The sequence below is a fragment of the Triturus cristatus genome, chromosome 8 (assembly GCF_964204655.1).
Source record: "Triturus cristatus chromosome 8, aTriCri1.1, whole genome shotgun sequence".
Taxonomy (NCBI): domain Eukaryota; kingdom Metazoa; phylum Chordata; class Amphibia; order Caudata; family Salamandridae; genus Triturus; species Triturus cristatus.
Window position 1 is genome coordinate 316,475,175 of NC_140591.1, and position 27,544 is coordinate 316,502,718.

General features: G+C 48.1%; 1 protein-coding gene across 1 annotated transcript in view; it reads right to left on the minus strand.

Moving 5' to 3' along the window:
- Positions 1-27,544, minus strand: part of MIPEP (mitochondrial intermediate peptidase) — a 596,799-nt gene that overhangs the window by 399,610 nt on the left and 169,645 nt on the right. The window contains exon 10 of the mRNA XM_085621596.1: positions 5,724-5,776. Coding sequence (XP_085477722.1) covers positions 5,724-5,776 — 53 coding nt within the window. The remainder of the gene's footprint in view (positions 1-5,723; positions 5,777-27,544) is intronic.

The following is a 27,544-nucleotide window of genomic DNA, read 5'->3' on the forward strand; positions in this document are numbered from 1 at the left end:
CAGCTTTCCTGGTTCTTCTCCTTGGCAAAGGTTTGTCTTGATTCCCAGAAGTGATCTAAAGTTCTAGGGTCTGGGCCCCAATATTTACACTGCAAAATCCTTTGTCCTCTGAAGGCAGATGGTGTCTGTGCCCAGCAAAAAACAGTTCTGTGGAGCTTCCTGGCAGGAGGTGGAAACAGCATTGTTGAAAGCAGACCTGGCCCAGGTAGCTGAAAGGAAATCTCTGCCCCCCACTCTCTATTCAATGCAGGTCCTATTCATCCCAGCCCTGACCCATCAGACTGCTGGAGCCAAAGCCCTCTCCAGCCCCCTGTCACTCACAAACCAGACGTGGAATACACAAACCTAGCAGAGGCATGCTGGATGGTTAGGCAAGAAAATACCTACTTTCTAAAAGTAGCATTTTCAAACACAGAATGTAAAAATCACCCACACTAAAATATGTATTTTAACATGCTGAGTTCAGGCATACTAAACTTTATTTTCCTATCTTGTTCCTAGGGTCAGTTATGATTATCGGATGTTATAATCAAACTGCCCATTCTGGCCTATGGGAACAGATAGCCTTGCTATAGTGATAAAATAAATTGGCTGTAATTCACTATCAGGACAGGCAACACACATCAGGGCATGTCCTACCTTTCACATACAATGCACCCTGCCCATTGGGGTATCCTGGGCCTACCTTAGAGGTGACCAACATGTAGAAAATGGAAGGTTTAGGGACTGGCAGGTGTGTGCACTTGCCAAGTCAACATGGCAGTACCAGACTGCACACAGGCTCTGCAATGGCAGGTCTGAGCCATACTTTACAAGCTGCTTCTGTGGGTGGCACAATCAGTGCTGCAAGCCCACCAGCAGCATTTGATTTACAGGCCCTGGGCACACATGGCGCACTGTACTAGGGTCTGACAAGTAAATCAAATAAGCAAATCATAGAGTCACTATTCCAATACAACACTTTACAATAGGGAGCACTTGCACTTTGGCACTGAATAGCAGTGGCAAAGTGCCCAAAGCATCTAGACCAGCAAAAACATAGCCAAAACACAGGAGGCAACAGTGAACAAAAACGGAAGGGAGACCCACGCCAATGGTGCCAGGTCTAACAATATAAAAATCAAATTTCTCAACCTGAGGTCAGCCTGACAGGAGCAACTACTGAAGCAGTGGAGAGATGGAGAAAAATCCAATCAAGAGAAGCCATCTCCAGAGGGCGCAGCAGAGTATGCAACCACCAGATCTACTATGTGGGTTTCTGGGAGAGCAGTACTCCCCTACAAACACAAATCAAAGGTGAAGCTTGGAGATGGCTTGACAGCCTCAAATTAGCTTAGTGTAAGTTCATAGGAAAAATTATTTACAAGATGAACATTTTCTAAGCAGTAGCACGCACTGCTGAAGCCTGAGAAGAGTAATCACTGCTGTCTTTCAGGGCAGTGCCCGCAGGGACAAATTATGATATTTAGATTTCTGCAGGGACTTTTTCACAAAATTCAGACTTTGGGAGCTTTTTATTCATGCAGTCCTTGATACTAAAGGGGAAGATCATATGAATTGGACTTCACACTCTGCAACCAAAAAAAATTCCAATCCACATAGTTGAGCAGCATAGGTCACAGTGCTTCAAGACCACAGCTATCGGCTTCAATGCCCTCTTTCGTTGGTCTCTTTAAGAGGCCCACTGGGTTGAGACTGAGACTCGTCAATTTCCTAACGACTTGGACAGCTTGCACTACTGCTACAATGCTCTTATTTTGCAGGATTTCAGAGGTCTCAAATCAAGAAGCCACATGGCTACCCTAACAAGAAAAATGTCAGGTTTGTTCTTTGGCACTCGTCAGGTAACTGCAAGACCAGTCCTGGAAGCAACTGTCAGTTGAGCAGGGATGCTAGCAGCCATTAATGCTCTTGAGATGGGCAGAGAGTAGTATCTCAAACAGGCTTCAGAGAAAAACTTGTGCTATTAGATGAAAAAAACAAGCAGTATGCAAATCATGTATATCTACAGCCACACATGCCTCGAACAAAGTGTTGCATTAAGTGCAGCCTTTGGTACCCAAGGCACAAGAATCGTCTACCTTAAACAGCTTCACAAAAGGTGGTAGATGTCCTTTAATTCCCTAGTATGTTAAGACTATTTAATTAGGCTATTCCTGGGCATAAAAATCCACCCACATCTATCTTTCTGGCTTCCATAAGAAGCACCAATTACACATGTTTAATAACTTGTCATTGAGCAGAAGGAATCGCCATGGCAATGTGATATATTATTGTAGTAAAGAGGTTCCAATAAGAAATATCACATTTGGTGCCTCATGACCAAGTATTAAACAAGCATTGAGAAAGTAATAGGCCTGGCATTGTCATGCTTCTGCTATGGTTATTTATTAATTATTATTTTTAACATTGTTTTTATTACAAGTATATACACAATATAAATAAAAAGAAAAAACGGCTGCCGACTATACGCGGCCACCGAATGCATGTAATAAAAATGTCAAACTTAAAAAAAAATCATAAATGTGGCTATGACAATGTTAAAAATAAGCCTTCCAGAAAAGGCATGCAGTTTTTTATTGTTTTTTGTGAAAGCAACAAGAATAAATCATCATTCAACCATGGACTCAAACTGCAGCCAGCTACAATGTCACTTAAACACGTTACAACAGCAACTCTGAAAAGGAGACAGGAAATAAATTCCTATCGAACTGAACAGCTGAAACGCAGGCATGATAGACATTTAAAAAACATATTATATAAAAAATAAAATTAAAAAAGCACACTTTGAAAGAACTTTGTCACAGAAGAGATGAGAACTATTTTCAAGTGGATTTGAATAATGTACACAAGCTTTGTGCACTCACTCAAAGGGATGGGAGCCAATGGCTAAAGTGGGCAGAATCCACAGGCCTATGATGTATGGTGTAGTGGGTGGAAGCAAAAGACCAAAATGCGAATAACAATTCAATAGAACAATGGATGTTGCCTCTTGACGACAATAATCTGGTGAAACAGCAAAAGCTGCCTCAAAGACCAGACCTAAAAGTAAAATAGTTAAAGGCTTTTTTTATGTTCAAGACGTTTTGGTCACACAGTGTTGGTGTCACCAAAGATGTCACTTTGCAGCAAAAATGCATATTGTTAACATTAGAACAGCATTTAGTGCCACAAGTGGTTTGGCTGAACCAGAAACAATGTTCCAGGATTCCCTTAAAGCATGTCTAACAACAGGACAGAAGCATTTACTTAGCCATGAAAACGTAGCTACTATCAAACCACTATTTAAAAAAAACACAACCAGTATCTTATGCGGCTAAACATTCCAATGCCTGATAAAGCTTAATAAAATGGTGCAACACTTGCAAATAATAGCATCTTTTAGCAAAGCAATTAGCAGAGTGCTACTGAATGACTACAAATGAACTCAAGTGATGTTTGAAGTATGGAGTGGCTTTTCTAACCACTATCAGGATGAGGGGAAGCAGTGGGAAGGCGTAAACAAAGGTGTTTTACACTGAGATCGAAAATGTGTCTTCCATCCACAATGAATTTCCACTGCCTGCTGGTGAAGTACTGGTACTTCCTGTTTTAACGGTGTTGCAAACAGGTCTCAAACTGCTTTACCTCAACGACGAAGAGTATAACTTCATGATGTAATTCCCACTTGGGGATCGAGTCAGGCCCCTGTACCCGAGGCTTGGTATAGGGCGCTACAGCACTGGGGGTGGGGTGAGGGGAGTCCCTGTGCTCTGAGGAGGTCCGTCATCTACACAAACGACCCATTTCCCTTGCTTGGGACACCCTCCTGGACCACTTTCTCCAATTAATACGAAATGATGACCTACTCCTGTGAACCCCAGCTTGCTGTCTCCTCGGGCCCATTGCCTTAGCTGCTACCCTTCTGTTTCCTTTCACCCTTTGCTCATTCCAGACAATATTCGACTTGCTGCCTCCCTGTCGCACCAGGGGACCCCTCCTGCCATTATGCCAACTTTGACGAAATTGCCTCTTTCTGCAAATCGCACCCTTTGTACTTATTCGCAATCTCTGCAAAGCCGTGCCCTGGTCCTGCCTCGCCCCCTCCTTCTCCCTCTTTTTTTCTTTCTCTCCCCCAGTTTATGAACACGCCCCCACTATTATTAGTCTGGGCGCATTATCCGAGCTGCTCTCCTTGACATGTCTCTCATGTTATTCTCTTGCTCATCATATGCCACATGTCCTTCATTAACCTGCTGTCGCCAATGCATTTTGATGCATACTTGCATGTTACATGGGCTGTTCATGCCACTGTTATTGTTTAATGTAAAATCCTAATAAAAGCACTATAAAAAATGATGTAATTACTGCTCGTGGGACTTGTTTTCTCATCTGCTGGGAGCATATGTCCACATGTTTTTTGCCTCTGGAATGGAAACCGCCTGGTAGTAGGGAAGGAGACATCGACCCTGGTGTGCCGTAAGATGATCCACATCCTCCTGCATGACTACTCTGCACTGGACGGATCAGATGAAGACAACAACACCGATTGAGGACCCAAAGGGGTCCCCTTGTACGCTACCATAGGGGGGGGGGGGGGGGGGGGGACCCCGGAGGGCAACTAACCTGTTTTTTTCCTTTTTTTCTTTAATCCAGGAACCGGTTGGTGATATGGGAGAAGAGAAGGCGGATGAAGACAGGTGGGGTAAATATAGTTATTTACTGTATGTATTTGACTAACGTGACTTTTCCCTTCACAGGTAAAAGGCCAATGGGATAGCTTGTTACCAACGACTGACGAATAAATTGGGTGTTGTGGAAGGTGGCGATTGATGTATCTGAACCAGAAACGATGCCCTGACAAGAGGAAAAAGAATGTGTTGCGCTGCAACAGAAATTCTGTGGCGACTCATCGACCCCATAGAAGGTGTGTTTCTGCCGCTAACAGGTGAGACCTTATGCCTCCTTGCTTGCTGATGTGTATTGGCTGTACTTACTCAGACTGCAGATTTTGTAACCTGGAAGAAAGAATTGTAATCATTTCAGGACAGCTCCAAGTTCTAGAAAATTTAAATTAAGGCCCTCCTCCTGGGTCGACCAATGGCCTACAGCCTTCAATTTGTGAAGAGGGCACCCCAACTTTCCAGAGAGGTATCTGTGGTCATCACAAAATGGGCTGCTTGTGGCTGGAAAGCAGACCTATTTGGAAGTTGGCTCTTGTCCTCCAACACTGTACGTCATCCTTGATGTTGTTTTGTTACCTTATTAAAATTGTCAAAGGATCTGGAAACTTGCTGCCAGTAAGAGTCCAACTACTCCTGTACAGGACACATCTACAACCTGATATACCGTAGTAGTGGAATACATGTGGAATTTCCAGAAGACATTTAAAGAGTCGAACAGAAATGCTTATTTTTTGCACTTGAGTGAGGACTTGTAAGTGGAAGAAACCTCTTTTGAGATGAAAAGTCTTGCCTGTTTTTGTATTAAAGATGGCGCCCAGGTATTGAATGGAAGTGGTCGGCTGCAGATGAGACCTATTTGCAGTGATGGAGGGGCCTAAATTGTTGAATAGTTCTGTACATGCCCTTGTTGATCGCTCAGCTTTGGACAAAGTATTCCCTTTGTGTAAGCAATCATTCATCTAGGAGACATCACTGCACCAGCATATCCACACTTTGGAAAAAAAAACATATCTATTGCCTTTGGCAATGCTTGTTAAAATATATGTTTGAGCTACTCACCGCTCTGCACGGAGCACTCCGCTGTAGTACGGATGATCCCATGGCATAAATTTCTGCAGCAAAACAAAGTATTTTTATTCAAATTTTGCCAAACAGTATAGTGTAGTTAACAGCCCTTGATCATACACCCTATCACTTTAATGGCTTTAAAGGATCTGCTTATTTGAGTGTTCAATTCTACAGTCATCTACATATGTGCTTCAGTTCAAACCTTGAGAATGAACTATAAAAACATCTGGTGTAAATGTTAAAATGCTTGGGGCATCTAATTTGCAACAGATTACATCTGTGTAAATTGGCACCTAAAGTCTATGTTTTTTTCTTATTCTCTCCAACGATGTTACAGCTAGTCACAAATGTTTACTTTAGGTTCAAACTAATCACCAGAAAAATGTACTCTTTTGGTTCTAGTTCTTTTTCGAAGTTAAAAAACACTGGGTGTTTAATTATTTGTCTCGAATAAACCTAAAATTGAATTCAAGTGTTTAATAAAGTTTAACTGGCTTGTTAAAGAACTTTAGCATGTATCTAAATGTTTCACACAAGTAAGAATTAAATAGTTTAACTTGTTTAGAAGGCGATGAAAGTATGCTTAACATAATATTTGACTTCTTTAAAACTCCACATTTAATGTTTACCTTTGAAACATTCCAGCTTTTTACAACTAATGAAACTATAAACATACAGGCACATGCATCAAGCTAGAATTTTGCGAGTCCTTAATTGCGAATATTAAGGATTCGCAATTAAGGACTCGCAAAATCCTATGCATGTAGGAATCGCTATAATAATAGCGATTCCTACACATTCCTTATTTGCGAATCGCAAATTGCGAGTCGCAAATAAGGAATAACTTCCCGTTCATTCCTATTGGGCCTACAGGCCCATAGGAATAAATGGGAAATTGCAAGAGCAATTTGCGAGTACCAATAGGTCCTCGCAAATTGCGCATGCAATTTCAGGGTGCAAGGGTGTCAAAAGGACACCCTGTTGCACCACTGAAGTTGATCTGTGCACATATGTTGCGCACACACATGCCCAAAGGGCATATGTGTGCGCAAAATGAAACTTTGAATATTGCACATAAGTGCATTTTTCAAAGGTTTTGCAAATTACCATGAAGTTCAACTTCATGGTAATTTGCGCCCCCTATTAGCGAAATCGCTAATTTTTTTTACTTTAATGCATTGCATTTAAGGGATCTCAATTTGTGATTGCTTAAATGCAATCGCAATTTAAGTAATCGCAATTTAGAGATTACTTAAATTGCGATCTTTGCATTTGGGATGATGCATTCCAAATGCAAAAATACCGGTCGCAAAGGGGCAGATTCTGAGAATCTGCCCGTTTGCGACCGGTTTTTCTTTTGATGCATGTGCCAGTTAGTGATTAACTAAGTGAAACCTTTTAAAAATAACATATTAACTAATTTTAACTATTTATAAGGCTTCACAGGCTTAGAAAGTTTTGACTAATTACAACTTTAAGAAAAATTCCAAGAAATGTTTTTTATGAAATTCAAAGAATTCGGAAAGCATACGAAATGTTGAAAACTTACTAGGAATGTATCACACATTTCTAAAACCCTCAGGCGTTTCACATTAAAATAATTCCTACAATATTTAAACCGTTTAAGTAAAGATTTCAACTTAAAATACGTTATAATAAAAATATCAATGTCTAAAGGCAATTAATAGTTTGAAAAACCTATAAGAGAATTTGTTTGTATTAGGGGCGCACTTTCTTGAAACACCGCTAGGTGCCACAGGTATACTTTCTTTTGGACCTGGCGCTCTCTGCAGGGTCACTCCTGTTTAAAACATGTCCCAAGCCTGCCACTGCAGCCTGTGTGTGCAGTTTAGAACTGCCAAATCGACCTCCAACCCCCATTTCGGTACTTACTGAATGGAGGCAGCTGCGCATCCGCACAGTGGGAACACGCAGCAGCAGGCATGCCGAAGGCAAGCCCATCTGCACCAGTTCACGCCTGATCTCTGCCCAGCACCACAAACCCTGGTCCACAAACCCTGGTCCAGCTGCCTCTCTCCCCCACAGCCACACGGCCAATGCCCTCCGCACTCGATCCAAGACACCACCATGACTGCTGCTACCACGCCGAGCATCACACGAAGGTAAGACCTTTTACCTGCATGCACTGCCACTCCACCTGTGACAAAACACCCACAATCACTCCCCCCCCCAACAGGCCCCAACATGCACCACCGCCCCACCACCACTACATCAACTTGCATGCATGCTTCTCAACACACCCACTCTGCAGACATGCCAATGAGATCTGGGACCTCATCGACCAGCTCCACCTGCAAAGAGCTATTCGCAATCGTCAAAGAATTCTCCAACCCCACAGCCAACACCATCACCACTTCGCAATGACTCTTCAGTGGCCTCTCTAACTTCTTCCACAACAACATATCAAAGATCTACAGCAATTTCAATGCCGAGCCCAACCCTGAAGACTTAATCAGCCAGCTGTCCACCATTGCATACGAAGACAAACACCTAACTGGAACCCTCTCATCAGCTAAGACACCACCACAATCATGAAGTCAATCCACTCAGGAGCCCCTACGGCACCTTGCCCCCACTACATCTACAACCGAAGAGGAACTACGATCCGCCCGTGCTGATCTATCAGCAACACCTCCATCGAAACCTGACATTCACGGATAGTTGAAAGCACAAAAAAATTAATTGCCACCTTTAAGAAACCATGAGTAGACCCAAGGAGACTCAGCAACTACCGACCCCACTCACATCTACCATTCATAGCCAAAGTCCTGGAGAAGGTGATCAACAAGCAACTCTCCAGCCACCTAGACAACTACTGTACAGCACTCAATTGGGCTTCCGCAGCAACCACAGCACCTAAACAGCCGTCATTGAGGCCACAGATGACATCTGGAGACATCGCAGCTCTTATCGTGCAAGGCCTCTCCACGGGCTTCGACACTGTCTTTCACCACACACTCGTCTCAAGACTATATCACACAGCACCAGCAGTAAAATGGATAACCTCATTCCTCATAGGCAGAACCCAGAGAGTAAGGCTCCAATCATACACTTAGGAATCCCAAAAACTCATCTGCGAACTCCCACAAGCATCGTCACTCATCCCAATCCTAGTTAACATATGCATGAGACTGCTCGAAAACATCATCACAACCCGCAGGATCAAGGTAATCTCCTACGCCGACGAAACGCAACTCATCCTTTCCTTGACGGACAACTCCAACACCACCAAAAACAACTTCTCGAACTGCATGACCAGCGTGGCAAGAAGAGAACTGCCTGAAGCTCAAAACCGACAAGGTGGAAGTACTGATCATCAGGAACAAGAGCTCACCCTGGGATTCCTCCTGGTGGCCCGCTGAACTAGAAACAAGGACCCACGCCTATCCCATTGAATCACGCCAGAAACTTAGGACTCACCCTAGACAACAAACTTACCATGGTATCGCAGATCAGCGCTGTCACCTACTAATGTTTTCTCATACTGCAAATGCTGCGCAAGATCTTCAAGTGGCTCCCTCAGACATGCCATCACACAAGCCCTCATTACGAGCAGACTAGAGTACGGCAGCGCGCTCTATGCCAGGTTCTCAATCCACCTTATACACAAATTCCAGACCGCTCAGAACGCCACCGCCAGACTCACCCTCGACCTCCCTCGCTTCTCTCGCACCTTGCCTCGTCTCAGGGAGCTCCATATGCTCCACATCCAAAAACGCAGTCAGTTAAAGCTTCTCACTCACAATTTCAAAGGTATTCACAATATAGGACCCGCCTACCTCAACCACCGCCTACACTTCTACCAATCAACGAGACAACTGCGCTCAGCATCACTCTCCGTCACATACATTGCTGCCAATGCCTAGAACGACCTACCACAACACATATGGAACTCAAATTTGCTTCTCAAATTCCGCAAGAAGCTAAAAACCTGGCTTTTCAACTAACCCCGCAGTACATCAAAGATACAGCCAGTTATAGGTTTGTCCTATTTACCTACTCAGCGCCTCAATACCCTCGCTGGCGACAAGTGTGCTTAACAAATCAACATAACATAACAAAACATACATTTATTTTCCACTACTGCAGAGCCTACCTCTCCCATAGGATAACATTGGGTTTCCTTATTACATTTAATAAGTGATGACTTTCAATTGGGAGCAGGTAGGTAGGTAGAGTTTGAGGTCTAAAGAATTTCTTTTTTTTTGATAATCAAATTTATTGGCATTTGAAAAACAAATTCACACAAGGACAGCATACAATTGCATAGAGAGTCAGAGATTATTTCTAACAGCCAACAAAATCCAAAGTCATGATTGAGGTATTCGAACAAGCCATACCTTTGGAGAGGCAATAGAACACTGTATAAGAAAATCAGAATAAATGATTCAGAAGAATAAATTCAGCCATTTGCCCCACACCTTAAGGAACTTCCCAGGACAAGCCCGGGCCTCGAAGAGAGGTTCCTCTTGGGTCGCGCACCAGTCCACCCCCGGCGCCATTTCCGCTGAATAGGAGGTTTGGCCTGAGCCCAGGCCGCCGCAATGTCTCGGTTGGCTACCGCCACTGCCGTGCCCTGAAAGTGTTTGTCGGCCCTAGAGCCGTCTAGACCATCAAATACCCTCAAAAAAAGGCGTAGGGGATCGTGAGGAACGTGCCAGCCCAGGGTATGCGTAAGCTCATATTCCATACCCGACCACAACTGGCCAAGACCAGACCATGTGGAAGAAATCGGCCGGGGCATGGCCACATCGTGTGCAGTCTGGGGAGGGGCGCAGTCCCGCCCTATGTAGGCGCACAGGGGTAAGGTAGGCCATGTGGAGATAATAAAGTTGGATGAGACGGAGTTTAGAAGAGGTCATAAGAGTTTTGGGAGCCATAATGGCATTGCGCCAGTCCGCTTCTTCCAGGGGGCCCAACCATCCCTCCCAACAGGCCCTCAGCGAGTCCAGGGTAGTGGGGCCATTATGCACAAGGGAGCGGTATATCAGCGATACTCCTTCCCTGCCCAAATTGCCAATCGTTACCTGGGCCTCCAACGGGCTGAACTCGGGGATCAACGTGCCCGGTGGAATGTGTGCGGTGAGGGCGTGGCGGAGCTGCAGATACCTGTAAAATTGGGAAGTGTGGAGGGAGTGATGTAAGTCGGGGAATGCCCTAAAGTAATCCCCCACCCAGACATCTCCAAGGAGCGAGATCCCGATGTGGTCCCATTGCCGAAAGCCTGCGAGATTTGATACTTCCCGCAGCCACAATCCATGTCACAAAGGAGTGTGTTGAGTGAGTCGTTTGTCCCATCGCGTGTATCGCAGAGCGCCAGGCCACCAGGACCGCTCTGGTAATAGGTTGAATCGCCTGTGGGATGGGAGCCTCGTACAAGTAGGCTTGGATTCACGGAAAGTCCATGGTTCTAAGCTTGGTCCTATAGGTCGGGTTGGCCCACCTTCCAGTAAACCAGTCATGGACGACAAGGTGCCTGGTAGCCAAATAGTAAAGGTGAAGATTTGTCATTCCCATGCCTCCATCATAGGTCGGGATCCGGTAGCGGGCCAGGGCAATTCGCAGCCTCCCACCCCCCCCCACAGGAACCTAGCAATCACTCCGTCAAAGTCTCGGAACCAACTACCCTGGAGATGGGAGGTGGTGTTCTGAATGATGTATAGGAAGCAGGGGAGGATCATCATTTCAAAAAAAGCCCATCTTCCAAGGGGGTTAAGTGGGAGGGTTTGCCAGCGCTTAAGGTCGACTTTAGCTTTCGTGACCAGGGGTGCGATGTTGAGCGCCCATTCTAGCTCTGAGAGTAGAGTCACCCAGATCCCAAGATATTTGAATCCTGATGGGTATGTTGGACTGCCAATCAAAGCAAGCCCTGGAGAGGGATCAGGGGGGACTTCACTGGGTTGAGCCGTAGGCCCGAGACATTCTCGAAAGCCCGAAGCACCTCCAAGCAGCGTGGGCCAGAACATTCCGGGTCCGCCAAGAAGAGCAGGACATCGTCTGCATATAGGGCGATTTTATCCACCTGGTACGAATCCCAGGACCACCCTTGGGTTTGGGAATCGTTACGTATGAGGCAGGCCAGGGGCTCCATTGCCAGAGCAAATAAGAGTTGTGAGAGAGGGCATCCCTGACGCGTGCCTCTGCGGATTGGATATGTTTCCGAGAAGGCACCGTTGGTAAGGACCTTAGCTTTTGGGGTGGAAATACAGGACCCGGATGAGGCGTTGGAAGTGGGGGCCGAATCCCATCGTCACGAGGACGTCTTCTAGGTAGTTCCAGTCGACCGTGTCGAAGACCTTTTCAAAGTCTTTAAGTAGGAGGGCCAGGTATGGTGTGAGGTTGTTTGTGGCGGTGAGCTAGGGCGAGGTGGAGGCGTCGTATGCAGTGCCGAGTGCAGGCATGAAGCCACATTGGTCCGGATGGACCAGTTTGTGCAACAGAGGGCAAAGGCGTTGGCCAGAGCGGTGGCAAAAATTTTCATTTCAGTGCTGATTAAAGAGAACGGACGATAGTCCGCACAGGAGAGAGAAGGGGGCTGGGTCTTCGGGATTACCACTACAGTGGCCACGTCAGTCTCGGGGGGAAAGGAGCACTCGTCGGCCACGTACTGGAAGAGGTCCACCAAATGGGGCATCAACAAGTCCTTATAAGCTGCATAATACTCCTGCAGGGATCTGTCCGGGCCTGGTGTCTTCCCAGAGTGCAGCAGAGAGATGGCTCCATGTATCTCCTCCGGGGTAAAGGGGAGATCGAGGTCCATTGACTCTTCCTGGGCAAGGCATGGGAGTCGGACAGCCGCCTGTCCCAATAAGTCGACCAGAGAGGCCCCAGGGGTGTGGGCCAAATACAGCTGGGCATAATAGCCCGCAAAAGCCTGGGCGATAGCCTGTGAGGTGCAGTGGCGGGTTCCGAATGCGTCTCGCATCTCGGGGATAATTCTATTGGCCTTGGGGTAGGAGACTAAGTTGAGGAGCAACTTTCCTTTTTTGTCACCCCATCCGTAGGCACGGGCCACGGAGGAGCACCACAGCATCTTGGCAGAATCAAGAGATATCTGGCGGATCTCGTCTCGGATCGCCGCAATCTGTCTGGCGGGCTGAGCTTCAGCTTTAGTCGGGACAGTCAGTTACAGCCGCTTGGCTTGTGCCTCAAGCAGGGTCAGGCGAACAGTCTGCACCGCCCGTTTCGTGTGTACTAGGCCCCTGGCTACGCCACGCAAAGTGGCCTTACCGGCCTGTGCCCGGGGAGGGGACCGATCCCTGGTTGATGAGAAAACAGTGTTGTAGCTCTAGTGCAAGAGCATCTTTAAAGTCTGCGTCCTGCAGAAACTAGGCGTTCAGTCGCCAGAGCGTCCGCGTCGCATCAGCAGGCGCAGTGAAATGGTCGAATGGTCTGAGATTCCATGGGGGAGGATAGAGATAGTAGAGATATATTGGCAATCGGTGGCAGGCAGAAGGAGCAAGTCGATGTGAGAGTGAGTGTGATGGGCTGCTGAAGTGTGGGTATATTGTTTTCCCTGGGGGTTCCAAATCCTCCAGACGTTACAGAGACCAAGGGTAGCTGACCAGTCTGACAGTCTCTTGGAGTGAGAAAGGCGTGACGAGGACGGTTCTCCAGTTGTGTCAAGCGACGGTTGCATAACTGCATTGAAGTCGCTCCCAATTACAGTCTGAACGAGGGGCAAGGCGGAGATTACATCTGTAAGGTGACGGAGAGTGGAGGGGAGTGTGGCCGGCGGAATGTATGTTGAGATTAGGTTCAGGACATGGCCCTCAAGTCTACCAGAAATGGTCATGTAACGGCCTTGTGTGTCGGTCGTTACCTGCACCGGGGTGAAGGGAAGGCCCTTTCGGATTAGTACGGGGAACCTCGCGTGAAACCGGAATGCCACACCCTATCAAACCTATAACTTGTTAAAAAAGGGCAGTGGGATCCCATGAGGTGAGTTTCTAGAAGGAGGAGTACATCGGGAGCGTGCCGTTGGGTGTATTTGAGGACCGCTGTACGTTTGATACGATCCAGCTGGCCATTCACGTTCCAAGACAGGACATGGAGTGGTCTACCACTGGAGGCATCGGGGTAGTGTGATAAGTGAGGGCAGAGAGGACCAGAGGGGTCCGGGTCCCAAGGGGGGCGGTGCATCTCAGCCAGGATAGAAAGGTGTGGCATGGTCAAGGTGATATGTTGTCTGTCGATGGCAGTGTCATGTGCAATTGGTAGGCTGTCGTGAAAAACATAAAACAAAGGCTCAAACGGACAACAGGACAAAAACAATTCAGAGGACAACGGCCCTCTCCCCCTCCCAACACCCCGCACCACCCCGAAACTCTATACTTCCATAACTGAAGCATTTGTAGCCCTAAAGAAAGTCAATTAACAATAACAGATAGCTAAGCTAAAACGTTTAGCAGGGCAGTTTGTGGCAATAATTGACCCCTCCATACTGACGGATATCACAGTGTCATCAGCTGCTGAGTGACTTAAGACGTCGCAAGAGTTTGCCCGAGTTCCGGCCTTGTGGGCCTCTACAGATCAAATCCCTGCATCCTCGCCAGACCCCTGGAACGCGGGGCTTCTAAACAAATCGTAGTCTGACAGGAAGGGGCGCAACGACCCAGGTGGGTCCCTGCCACGACCCAGGTCGCTCAGTGAACTAGCTCGGCTATTGTTGTTGAGAGCTGGAGGGGCTTTGGAAGAGATCAATAACTGAGACTCGAGACCCGGTGATCGCGAGTTGATCCCCCTTCTTGCGGGACCCGGTGCATCTCCGCTGTGGCTTGGGAGGAGAGGGACATGTCTGTGGTGGTTCAGACAGGGTGGGAGTTGAAGCGGATTGGATTCGCAGAGGTCATTCCTCAGTGAGCCAAGCCCAGGCAGCCTGTGGGGTGTCAAAAAATAGTGTCTTGCCCTGAAAGACGACCCTGAGATGGGCCGGAAAGAGGAGACCGTAGTGCAATCCCAGAGTTCTGAGTTTTTGTTTGACATCTGCATACGTGCGACGCTGGGCCTGCACCTCTCTTGCGTAGTCTGGGAAGAGCGTGATTGTGTTGTTCCGGTATTTCAGGGGACCCTGTGCCCGTGCCTCCCTGAGGATTGTGTCTCTGTCCCGGAAGTTAAGAATCCGAATGATGATGGGACGGGATAGAACTCCGGGAGGAGGTTTAGGCGCCAGGGAGCGATGAGCGCGCTCAATTGCAAACCACACAGAGAGAGCGTCTTTGGGTATCCAGGACCTCATCCAAGCCTCCACAAAGGCGTCCGCTCGCCCCTGCTCGACCCCTTTGGGAAAAGCGACTAGGCGTAGGTTGTTTCGTCGTGAGCGGTTTTCTGCATCCTCCGCTTGAGTGTGTAGTTCTGAGGTTTGATTCTGCAGGCACGTCACTTGGGTCTTCAACTGCCCTAGTTCGTCCTCGTCCACGGAGAGACGCGACTCCGCCTCTGAAATTCTCACCGTGGTGTTACAGAGGTAGTGATGGATAAGCGCCATGTCCACCTGAACCTCGCCGATCTTGCTCTCCACCGAGGCCTGGGAGGAGCCGATAGCTTGCAGGATGGTCAAAAGGTCACCACCGGCAAGGGGGGAGCCTCCGGCGGCCCCCTCTGTGGAGCTCCACTCGGCGGTGGTGTACTGGTCCATTTTAGTTTGAGTCTGTGGAGCAGGTGTCTTTGGGGCGCGGTATCTACCCATCTCGGTCGCAGGTGTGTAGTCCTGATATGTCAGCCGGTAGAGGGGTATGGGGTCCCGGGGCAGATGGTCCCTGGTGGGGGGCCCGACACCCAAGCCATCGATGCTCAGGCACGGGCACTGGATCCACCCCCGCTCAAGCTCACCAACGCCAGACAAAAGGAGGTCCGGACACCTCGTCTCTCGCCGCCCAAAGCGGTGGCCGATCCAAAAAGGAACAAGGGCCCACCCGGCACGGAGATGGCGTACAAGGCCAAAAGGGGGGGTGCGGAGGGACAGCGGATGGGGTTCAGTTCAGATGTTGGGCCCTGTTAGACCTGGCACCTTGGCGTGAGTCTCCCTTCCACTTTTTGTCGCTGTGCCTCATGTGTTTTGCTGGTGTTAGCTGCTCAGAGCACTGTGCCACTGCCAACCAGTGCCACAGTGCATGTGCTCCCTATTTAAAATGTATATGTTGGTTGGATTCCATGATTGGCTTATTTGGTTTACTGTCAGACCCCAGTAGAGTGCACCAGGAGTGCCCAGGGCTTGTAAATACAAATGCTGCTGGTGGGCTTGCAGCACTGGTTGTGCCACCCACAGGAGCGGCCTGGTAAAATGTGTCTAAGGTCTGCCATTGCAGAACCTGCGTGCAGTCTGGTACTGTCATGCTGACTGGGCAAGTGCACCCACTTGCCAGTCCCTAAACCTTCCCTTAACTTCATATTAGTCACCCCTATGGTAGGCCTAAGGGCAGGGTGCATTGTAAGCATAAGGTAGGGCAAGCCCTGATGTGTGTGGCATGTCCTAATAGTGAATTACAGCCATTTTCGTTTTTCACTATTGTAAAGCTACCTGTTCTCCATAGGCCAGAATGGGCTGTTAGAATTGTTACATTCTATGATCCTAACAGACCCAGGGAACATGGTAGAAATTTGAGTTTAGTATGCCTGAACTCAGAATAATAAATTACATCTTTTAGTAAAGTTTATTTTAATATTCTGTGTTTGCAAATACCACTTTTAGAAAGTTGGTATTTGCTTGCCTAACCCTTTCAGCCCCTGCCTCTGCTATGATGTGGATCTGCCTGTCTGGTTTGTGTGAGTGACAGGGCTGGGGAACCCCAGAGGGGCAGGGCTAGGTAGCCTGGTGGTGAATAGAGAGATTGACATCCAGATGGGTGGGAGGAGTGCACCTGGACTCTGAATAGGGCTGTGCTCTGCCACCACAATGCTGGCTCCACCTCCTGTGGAGCGGCTGATGTCTCTGCCCTGCACCCTGAATAGAAAGTCAAGAGTCATGTCAACAAAGTGCTCAGGAACTGGTTTGGACTGGACAAAGGCCCCTCTACCCCAGAGGAACAAAGGAAATAGGGGTATAAGTATTGGGACCCTGCTCCCAAGAAATTAGATCCTGCTTGACAAGAAGAACCTCTGCATGAGGAGAAGGAACTGGGAAAGCTGTAAGGAGTACTGTCCCTGACCAGGGGGATTGGCCTGCAGTGGTTACCTTGCTGCTGAAGGAGAGGAGAAAGACTACAAAAGACTTTATTTCAACTTGTGCTTAAAAAGATCTCCAAGGGCTTGGAATAGAGCTTGCCTCCTGCTGAAGTCTCAGGAACAACAGACTTCACACCCCCCAGCTCCCCAGAGTTCTTTGGAAGTGCCTGCTGCTGTTGTTTGGCCTTCTGAGGGACTGCGTGTCGCAAGGAGCTGGAAGCGCGACTCAAGGAGGAGAAGCGTGCCGCCGTCGGAGCTGCTGTCGTCGCATCTCGTAAAGTGTGTCGCCGCTGCAGCATCGCATCGAGCGGAAGCGTCTCGCATCATCCAAGAAGTGTCTCGCAACGCCGAAGAAGCGTGTCGCCATCGCAGCCATCGTAGCAGTCGCATCGCACTGCGTCAAGCAAAGCGCCTCGCATCCACGGAGAAGCGTGCTGCCGTCGGAGCTGCTGTCGTCGCATCGCGTAAAGGGGTGTCGCCGTTGCAACATCGCATCGAGCAGAAGCGTCTTGCAAACGTCGGAGAAGAGTGCCGCTGCCAAGGCCGCTGTCGTCGCATCGCGTAAAGGGTGACGCCGCTGCAGCTGACGCATTGAGTCGAGTCTTCTCGCAACATCGGAGAAGCGTAACGCATCTGGAAGATCTTCACGTCTTTATTTCTTTGCACCAAAAACTTCATCGCATCAACATCGTTGCAACACTTTCGTTGCCCTGCGTGTCGCACCTAAAAGGTACATTGACTTAAGTGTCGCATTTAAGAACTTAAGAGAACTAAGCAACCTTCTACCATCTAAAGTAACAGTATTGTGTATTTTTGTCGTTTAATGGTCTTGTGGTAACTCTATATAAAGAATCCTTATTTTTTAATATAAAACCTGTGTGGTGTCCATTTGTAGTGTTGTCACTTGGTTACTGTACGTGTTCACAAATGCTTTACACACTACCTCTGAGATAAGCCTGTCTGCTCGTGCCAAGCTACCAAGGGGGTGAGCAGGGGTTATTTTAGGAGTGTACCACCTTACCCTGACTAGAGGAAAGGTTCCATGCTTGACACAAGTACCCACCTGTGCCAACCAGAGAACCCGGATTCTAACAGGCCCCATGACGCTCAATAAAAGCGGCCGGTTCCGCCTCCCCCCGCAGGACCCAGCGAGGTGTGGTCGTTGCCTAGGTCTGGCAGAACGGGTCAAGGCGGCTGGGGCAAGCAGGGCCTGGTCCGGGCCCCACGGGAGGAGCAACAGAGCGATGAGCCAGCGGGGGGGGGGGGGCCTCCGGTGTTGCCGACCCCAAGCCGCTCAATGTGTGCGGCCGAAACTGCCCCCTCAGCCCACGATGACGAGAGCGCTATTGGGGTAGGAGCCACAGAGCCAGCCGCATGGGCCCCACCGATGGAGGTCCACCCTGATGTCAGGGGCACCGTGGGGTCGGAGTCAGGGATAAGGAGCGATGGAGGGGGCCCACCCCCAGGGCCCTACGCCGCCCGAAAAATGCGGCCGAATCCACCCTCCGGTCGCTGAGATGCTCCAGAACCAAGGCACAGGATAGAAGCCACGGAGGGGACCCACACTCAGGGCCCCACGCCACCCGATATATGTGGCCGATTCCACTTCCTAGCAATTGGGTCACTACACCCGGCGCGTCACCCCAGTCTGGTCATCAAGGCCAAGTCCCGTGAAGCCCCAGGAAGCAGAGGGCCCAGCATTATGCTCGTTAATGCAGTGAGCCACCCAGGCACGCAGAGGACCAGGAGGGAGCAGATGCGTGGTGCGCTGATGCCGCAGTTCGGGACGAGTCAGGGCGGGCCGGGCCCCATAGGAAGATCAACACAGGAGCTGGGGGTGAGGCAAGGCGTGGCAACTCGAGTTCAAGTTGGCGGGGCCGAGGCCAGAACCCCCCCCACACGGCCCCATTCTGTGTCTTTTTCTCCCTGCCGCAGATGAAGCGCACTCATCGACCTCCACGTCGCAGGGTCCCACCTCCGGGCATGAAGCAGGAGACCAGTCCAATCCAGTGCAGCGCAGGCCGCCCCCGCAGCGCCGGCAAAGGGTGAGAGATCCTGGGGCCGTGGCAGTGAGGGCGGGGATCAGGAACACAGACCTGACGGCCGCCAATAGCCAGGAAGAGATCCCACACCTCCAGACCCCAGGAGCTTCGGGGACAGCACGGGCGGGTCTCACTCCCCAGGGCCCAAGCATGGCCGAGTCCAGCCCCACCTCCGGGAAATGCCGGGCAGCGCCTCCCCCTCAAGACAGTAGGTGGAGGACCGGACCGGAGGCAAACCCAGGCCCAGAGCGGGAGGATGGAAGGTAGGTCCTGGGGCCCCCGCCGCTCTGTATAGCGGCCGATCGATGCTCCGTACACAGCGCAGTCCCCCACAGTTTCTCGGAGCTCCGCAGGCCGGGGCAAGGAAGGCGGAGACGTGGTGCAGCAGGGGAGGGGGGCCGGCTCCATGATCAGTGCGCCGTATGTCCCAGCCCCCCTCGTGACCAGGGCAGGCAGCGCTCAATCCAGCAGCGGACTACACAGCGGGTAGCCTCGTGAGTTGTTGCTCCCCGCAGGGCAGTCCCCACTGCAATAGGCACGGCAGGGGACCAGTGGGGGCTGCGATGGGGGCACTGATGGCGGCGGATGTCAACGCGGATGACGGAGGGGTCCGGAGTACTCTTAAAGTGCGACCGTCATCTTGACGAGTCGCATAAACATGCAATAATTATAATTAAAAGCCCCCTTTAATGGATTTTAAGTCAGAATTCTGAAAATGCTACTTTTCTTGTCCTAACCATTTGGTGCCTGCAGCCTGTGCCTGGGTCACATGACAAGGTGTAGCTGGCAGTGTAGCTAGGTGTAGCTGGCAGTTGGTCCTGGAGTGTTGCTCCCAGACAGTGAGACAAAAGAGTGATAAGTGTTGGCAGGATGGGTCACTCTGACTTAACGAGGGGGCGTAGCTGTCACCTGCCACACTTGCACATCACAAGGGCTCTGCCTGAACACAATCACAAAGAGTTTGTCGGGAGTCTTTTGTGTCCCCAGACAAGAAGGGGCAATGGCAGGTAGTAAGTAGATGCCCAACAGCTCAGGGGGGTGGAAACCTCCAGAACCTACTCCTACTTCAAAGTGGGCACCAGGTATAAATAATGGACCTCAGACAACAACTCTTCACCGCACATCTGGACCTGTGGAAAACTCAGAAGGACTGTCGTGCTGATTTGCTGCAAGGACGACTGCCACTCTGCTGCCTACTGTGCTGTCCTGCTGACACGGACTGAACCTGCATTTGGAACCAAGGACCACCAGAGTGACTCCAAGAACTAGTTGGCTGACCTCCTGCTCAGAAGCCACAGGGACAAAACAGGCTTCCTCCAACTTTAACTCAGTACCTGGACTCTGCCAGCTATGAGTTCTTCCCTCCCAAGTGGTGCCACCAGAGTCCTGGGTCCCTAGAAGTGGGCCTGAAGGTGCCCTGCCAGTCCAGCTGTGGTTCCACTCGTGTTCAGCAGACCTAACTAGGTCCCTTTAGCTGGCCCGCGCTCCATCGCGATCGGTCTCAACGTGTGACTTTGTCCTTGTCCTGTGCAACCAGATAACCACAGTTGACGCTTTGTGCTTAGTAAGTTATTTGCCCCCTTGGACGAGGGAGTCTCAGTACCCCGGACTTTGAGCTCTATTATGCTGCGCCTCAGATGCAGTGCCCTATGCGATGGTTGGTTGGTTGGTTGGTGCACCGCCACTCGAATGTTGTGGAATTCTGGATGAACTAGCAGGACAACCCCTCATGAACAGGCTATTGGACACTCTTCCCCTTGGGACACGGACAGTGTATTCCTGCGAACAGCTCTATATGTCTGGAGATGGTATGCCTGCGACAATATGTGAAATACATAATACACGCACCTAGGCTACCAATCTGGGCAATAACGGAATGGGCAGGTCTAAAGGTAACCTATAGCGTTAGGGACTTGGAACATGTGGGGATTGACTCCTGGGCAGATACGGTGTCTGAGGAGGGATTCTGTGCTTTTGATATCTTAGCACAAGAACACAGGCTGGGTCCTGAAGAGTTCTTACTATACTTTGCCCTTCGGGGTCTGATGCGGAGGATGTAGGGAGATGACCAGAAGTGGTCCCCTATAGGGGGGCCATAAGAGATGGCACTGACAGGGGAAAATCTAACACGGCCATCACACGCCTATACTCCACGCTGCAGTGGCGGCCCACTGGAGAGTGAAAAGCTGCATGATTGGTGGAAACTAGCACATGGAACTGCTATCTCGCACAAACTGTGGGACCGGTGCTTCCAGTCGGTTCAGCAGGTGACGAGCAATAGCGATTTCGCCTTATTCAGTTCCAGTATGTACACCATGCACATATCAGCCCACAGAAGTTTGGTAGTATGTTCACAGAGGCAACTAGCAAATGCCCCAGGTGCAGGGTGGAGGACGCAGATTTTCCCCACATGGTGTGGCTGTGTGTGGTGATACACCCCTTTTGGGTGAAAATTACGCAAAAGTTGTCGGAGGTGACAGGATGTCTGTTTCCGCCGGATCCTGTTCAGTGCTGACTTGATGTAGGGCATGTTACTAAGAAAACCAAGGGTTTGCTGCGGTTCCAAAATCTAGCACTGATTTTGGCCAAACGTTGCATTACAATGGCCTGGAAGTCAGCCTTGGCACCCCCACTGAAGCATCCGTGGACTGATAAACGTAAATGGGCGATGGCCATACCAACGGTCCATAGACGGTTACTCACGAGGGGGGATTGAACAGACCATCTGGTGTGCACTTATCTGGAGAAATGAGAATAGAATAGGGATGATCGGCCTCTTTGAGGTCATTATCGCTGGCCTGTGCAGGCACTGATATGGGGGACCAGACAGGTCACTATGCTACTAACCGTTTACGCTGATCAAGGGATTGGGTGGTTGTTTGCACTGACTAGACCTGTGGAGATATTTTTGAGGTTGCAGTACACTGTATTAGAAGGTATTATAAATAAATATGATTGGAATGTGTCTGAATACCTTCCTCCCACATGGAGTGTTGTTACTCTGTGCCAGATGTGGTTCTGTTACACCTGTAAATAAAGTAAAAATGCAATAAAGATATTTACAAAGAAAAAAAGAATACATCTTTCAGAGAGTTGCTCTGTCCAGCCAGACCTAAAAGGATTGGTCAAGGAAGAAGCTGCTGGCCCTATCTTTGAAGACAAAGGGTGGGGTTCTCTAAATACTTCCATGGAGTCTACATCAACAACTTTTCATTCTGCATTAATATAAACAAAAGTCTTGCCCTCATCAGCCATACTTAATACTGCTGGAGAAAATATAAACAAGATATATTATTAGTTACAGCCTGTTGATACATACAGACCCTTTACAGGCTCAAAGAACTCTATTTACCATGATTTAAACTTAAAAGGTCAATATACATTTTACTTTTTTTCTGTGCCCCGCATCATTTCTAGACTAGACTCTAGGTCATCTTATTTTTAATGCGTCTATAACAAGGATCATAAGCCCTCTTTTATAGCCTCCTTGGCATCTCGGATCAAGCACTATTGGGCTGAAGACTTCAAATCGAAATGCCATTTATTGAACATCATCTTGGAAGAAAAGGTTACCAGAAAAGCTTTAACTCAGTTCACCTCTCAGGGCCCCAATGAAAAATGGTGCGGAGAAATATCGGAAAAATAAACCTATAAGCCAATGCCTACCTGGAATAAACGCTCACCTTTTAAGGATTCTCAAAGAATTCTAGGAGTACTCCCGGCATTTTGCGATTGTTGCAGATTCCCAGATGTACTCGTGTGCTTTAATATTAAAATATACAAAAATGTTTCCCTTTAAGAAATGCAAAAATGCATTTCCACTTTGAAACATTTTTTTGTTTGTCCGTTTCGTGTGGAGAACCTACTGCGACTATAGCCCATACATTTTCGGCATATAACCCTGAATACGCATTTACTCCTCTCCTTGACATAAGTAAATCTAAGCGCATGGTTAGTGTGAGAAATTCTCTACAAAACATTCCTTAATTTAGCTTTTCAAAAAATGCTTCCTGCAGGGCTTGCACCATTTCCAAGCTCTGAATGTTTCAGGTTTTACTATCACCCAATGTAATGGTACTCAATTCATCAAATTTAAGATGACGGCGCGCATAGAGGGTTGGGGTAGTCAAGGTTCATAGTCATGGCCTGCAGATCACAGCAGATTGCATTCAACTCACTAAAGTGCAGTCATCACTTTTCAACACTCCTGAATTAATTAACAGAATTGTGAGACTATGTAGTACTCCTTTAAGGACGAGTTGACCTCAACAGCTTCCACTCAAGTTTATATAATGGATATCACACCAAAGGAACCACCTTTCTTGCAATTGTAATATATATGTATATAGATAGAATATTATTGGCATTATTTGATCCAAAAAAGCGGCTGTCCGATGTTTTCGGCTGTGCTACGCAAACAAATGATGGACGGAATGCTGAATAAATCATACATGCACCCTCAGTCACAGATCTGGGTTGAATGCATCATCCTTCTTTAGCTCACTTAGCCACCCCAGTTTAGACCCAGCCCAGCCATATGCAAATCAGTCTTGACCCTGTTCCTCATTGGAACAGTCCAGCCCGAACTGCCAAGCAAGATCCTCCCTGGACTGGAAACGGGCATCCTGAGACCGGTTTTGGGGTATTAACCCTCATCAGCCAGGCTAGTTTGCATTCAGTGGCACAGTGTGCAAGGGACCCACGTCTGGGCATAACCATCCCACTTAGGGCGAAAAGTGCTACGCAAACCAATGATGGGCTGAATAAATCATACATTCACCCCCAGTCAAGAGATCTGGGTTACATCCATCAATCTTTTGCTCACCATGCCACCCCAGTTTAGACCCAGCCATATGCAAATGAGTCTTGACCCTGTACCTCATGGATTTTGGGCTTAGCATCACAATTTTCATGCAGATCTGTCAAGCAAGGATCAGAAAAAGGGGTGAAGTCGAAATATTAACATTATATGTGCTCAAAAACAACTGAATGGATTTACACCAAACCAAGCAAAGGCACTTCCAAGTGTGAGGTTCTACTTTCATTCCAAATCTGGTGTGATTCCATTGAGCAGTTTTTCACGTAGCACCATCAGGACATAAAATGGAAAATATCACTTTTATGACCAACTTAGTCTTTTTTTGCCCACTGCTACCTCTGCTTCACGGATCTGCACAAAAAGTACCATGCCAAACCCAAATTGGTCGAAGTTGTTCGCAAAATAAACAAGCAATGGCAAAGCCAATAGGTTTGGTGTTGGTCATCAGCCTTTTGGCATGGTAGCAGCTTGTTTTGTCATGACTTTTGCAAAATGTTATTGGTGGGGAACCTTCTGAGCTCTCTTAAATACAAAAAATGGCTAAAAGCAAAATTATTTTTTTGGTCTCAAAATGTAAACATTGCCATTGTAGTCCTTAAGGAACAATGTTGTACATGGATGTGCTCGTTGAGAAAGGGCAAAATGCCAGGCCACTGTAACAGCCAGTGGTTGAAGTAGGCCCATGCTGTTTGCAGCAGGGAACAGAAGAGAAAAGTCTGAATTACAGATTAAGTGGCCAAAGGATGAAGCGGGCTAGATGAAAGGCCCGTAAGTATATTATACATCTATTTGGTATAGTTAAAATGCTAGACCTACGAACAGATTTTCAAAGGAAAATTAGACCCAACTATAACTACAGACGTACTGTGGCAGGTGGCAGGCCATGAGACCCACCCCACTGGCAAAGGCCGAAGGTTGAGAACAGTGTGGGTTAACAAACCTCCGAGTGTTATGCACAGAGTTTGGACAGAGACGAGACCCTTTGGTCAACCCCGCCGGGCACAGCCAAAGGCCTTGGACAGCTTGTGTTGGCCACCCCTGAGTTTTGAGCAAAGGACCAAGCCATGCAGTCAACTCCCGCTGTAAACAGCAGATGGCTGCGTACAGATGGGGTTGGATGCCCACAGATGGTTGGGGGTTCAGTCTAGCCTCAGGGGCAGAGCCGGACTGGCCATAGCGGGCACCGGGCAATCCCCCGGTGGGCCGCACAAGTGGAGGCCTGGTTTGGGCCCCTGGGGGCCATTTTTGTTACAGGGCCGGTTTTGCAGCATACGTGCAAAATCGGCCCTGTAACAAAATCGGCCGAAAACCGGCCCTGGCAAAGAGCTCGGCGGCACCCCCATACCCCCGGGGGGGCCGAGCACTTTGCCAGGGCCGGTATTGGATCCCAGTCCGGCACTGCTCAGGGCAGGCCCTGCGGCTCTCCAACAGGAACATTATTCACCAGAGTTATCTTGACATTTTTATTGTTGCCTGAAAACTGCTGAGCAAACAAGGTGCTCTGCAGCAGGTGCTTTGAACCCCATAGGCTATTTCAAAACACAGCACCCCCTGAACACAACGCCAAGTGCGGCTGCACCAGTCGCACTGTCCTAAAGCCAGCCTTGCATACATGAATAACAACCATTGATTGTTTTGAAAGGAAGCCTTGTTTCAGACAGACAGGAATATTTTCCTACCCCCATCATGCATTGGCCAGCTGTGGCTCTCTGTGGACTCAATGCCACAGATCTGTATAAGACTGGTGTTGAACAAATATTTGGGGAAACGTTACATTGATATTAGACTACTAGGCTATGAAACTGTATACTGGAGACTAATTCAAACTACATTAGGCCAGAAGTGAGACAACTGAGAAAATATCTACGATCAAACCCGGGAGAGTTAGCTGCTGCCAGTCAAGGTCAATAACCAAATGATTCAATAGTAAAATTAATTATGGATATTTTTTTAAAAAGCAAAGGGAAAAGGTTATCAAGGTAGATATAGGGAGGAAGAGCATCCTAAATTTCTGCAAAAATCTAAGTAGGCCTTTCTGAGGGGAGATCACATCAAAGATTTGCTAGGGTAGTATATTCCTTTTCTAATAGCAGAGGCGCATAACATCAATCTTAGCTTGATACGCATATGTTTTTTTTTTTTATTTTGGATACAAAATTATTTTGGGTGCATTGTTGTGGGTTACATCATTTAACTGTGTGTTTGTCCAGCAGCCGGGTGAGCTTTAAGGTGAATCATGTTTATTTTTTATTAGTTCGTTTTAGAAAGGGTGCAATGATATGTAGGGGCATCCTGGCACTGATAATGCTGCAAAATGAAGACATACACAAGGGTCTAGCAACAAAACAGACCAGTTTTAAGGCTTTTCCCAGCTTTTAGTTGATTAAGCAACAGATGCATTTCGAGAGGAAGAAAGTTCCAAGATTTAGCAGCCACAAAGGGGAGGGCACACCCTACTTAGCGAAGTCTCTTGATCTTGATCTTAGGAGTAACAAGCTGCATGGAAGAGGCTAAACGAAGGACGTTTAAGTGAAGATATGGCTTAAAAAGCTTCCTAATGAACTGAAAGGCCTGGCCATTAATGGCATTGTGGAAGCCATATGAGTTATCGAATTGTACATGCTTGGCTACTGGCTACTAGGACCCAAGTGCAGCAAGGGTTTTGCCACCTTTTGTCTTATACCTGGAAGAAGGGGGTTTGAGCAAGTTTGCTGAAGAGGATCTAAGCAAGCGGGCAGAAACATAGGGCGTAAACCTGGAGGTTAGATATTTGGGCCCTAGTGATCTGAAAGATCTAAATGTGATTAGCAAAATCTTAAATAATACTCTTTTGTGAATAGGTAACCAATGTAGAGTCTTTAGGGCTGTTGAAGCCGAGGAGCAGCGAGGCGGTTTCAGTACCAGACGTGCTGCTGCATATTGTACCGTCAGCAATTTCCACAGCACTTGTTTATTAGCGCCTGCATACAAGCTGTTGCAATAGTCTAATCTTGCCGTGATTAGAGCCACAGTCACTGTTTTACTCGCAGAGCAGGGAATAAAGTCAAATAATTTTTGGGGAGATTTTATCAAATTGAAACACATCTCTGCCACGGCAAGTGCTTGTGGGGAGAAGGATAAAGAGGCGTCAAGTTTTACACTAAGAATTTTTTATCAACTCTACAGTATAGGGTGGAGGGGGGGGCATCTTTGGGCCACCATAAGATCAGGTCAAAGGGGTTTGATTCCCCTACTAGTATAATCTCAGTTTTATCGGTGTTGCACCCGAGGTGGTTGAGTTGCATCCACCAAATGATTTGTGTTAGGCATAGCTTGAAGTTGTGCTCCAAGTCTGTAGAATCTTTATCTAGGACTAAAATCAACTGGGTGTCATCGGCATAAGAAGTGGTTTCAATATTAAAGGATTATTTCAACAAGCTATGGAAGCCTGAAAACCAGATAGAGATGGATCAAGGAGATCATTGTCCTTGGTAAATGAGAATAGTTGGGTATTGACTGCTTTCTTAGTAACCTTGGCTGAGAATGGCAGTTGTGAAATGGTGCAAAAATCACTTGGTACAATAGGGTTAGTTTTAGGCTTTTTCACAAGTAGAAAAACCACTGCACACTTCCACTGACTGGGGACAGAAGCGGATTCCAAGGAGATATTAATAGCTGCAAAAACACAAGCAAAAAGCTTGCATTTAAGATGATAATGGGAGGAAGGAGTAGGTTAAAGCAGTTTGTTGGTAAAGATCAAAGCAAATGTCTGACTTAAGTGAAGAGGA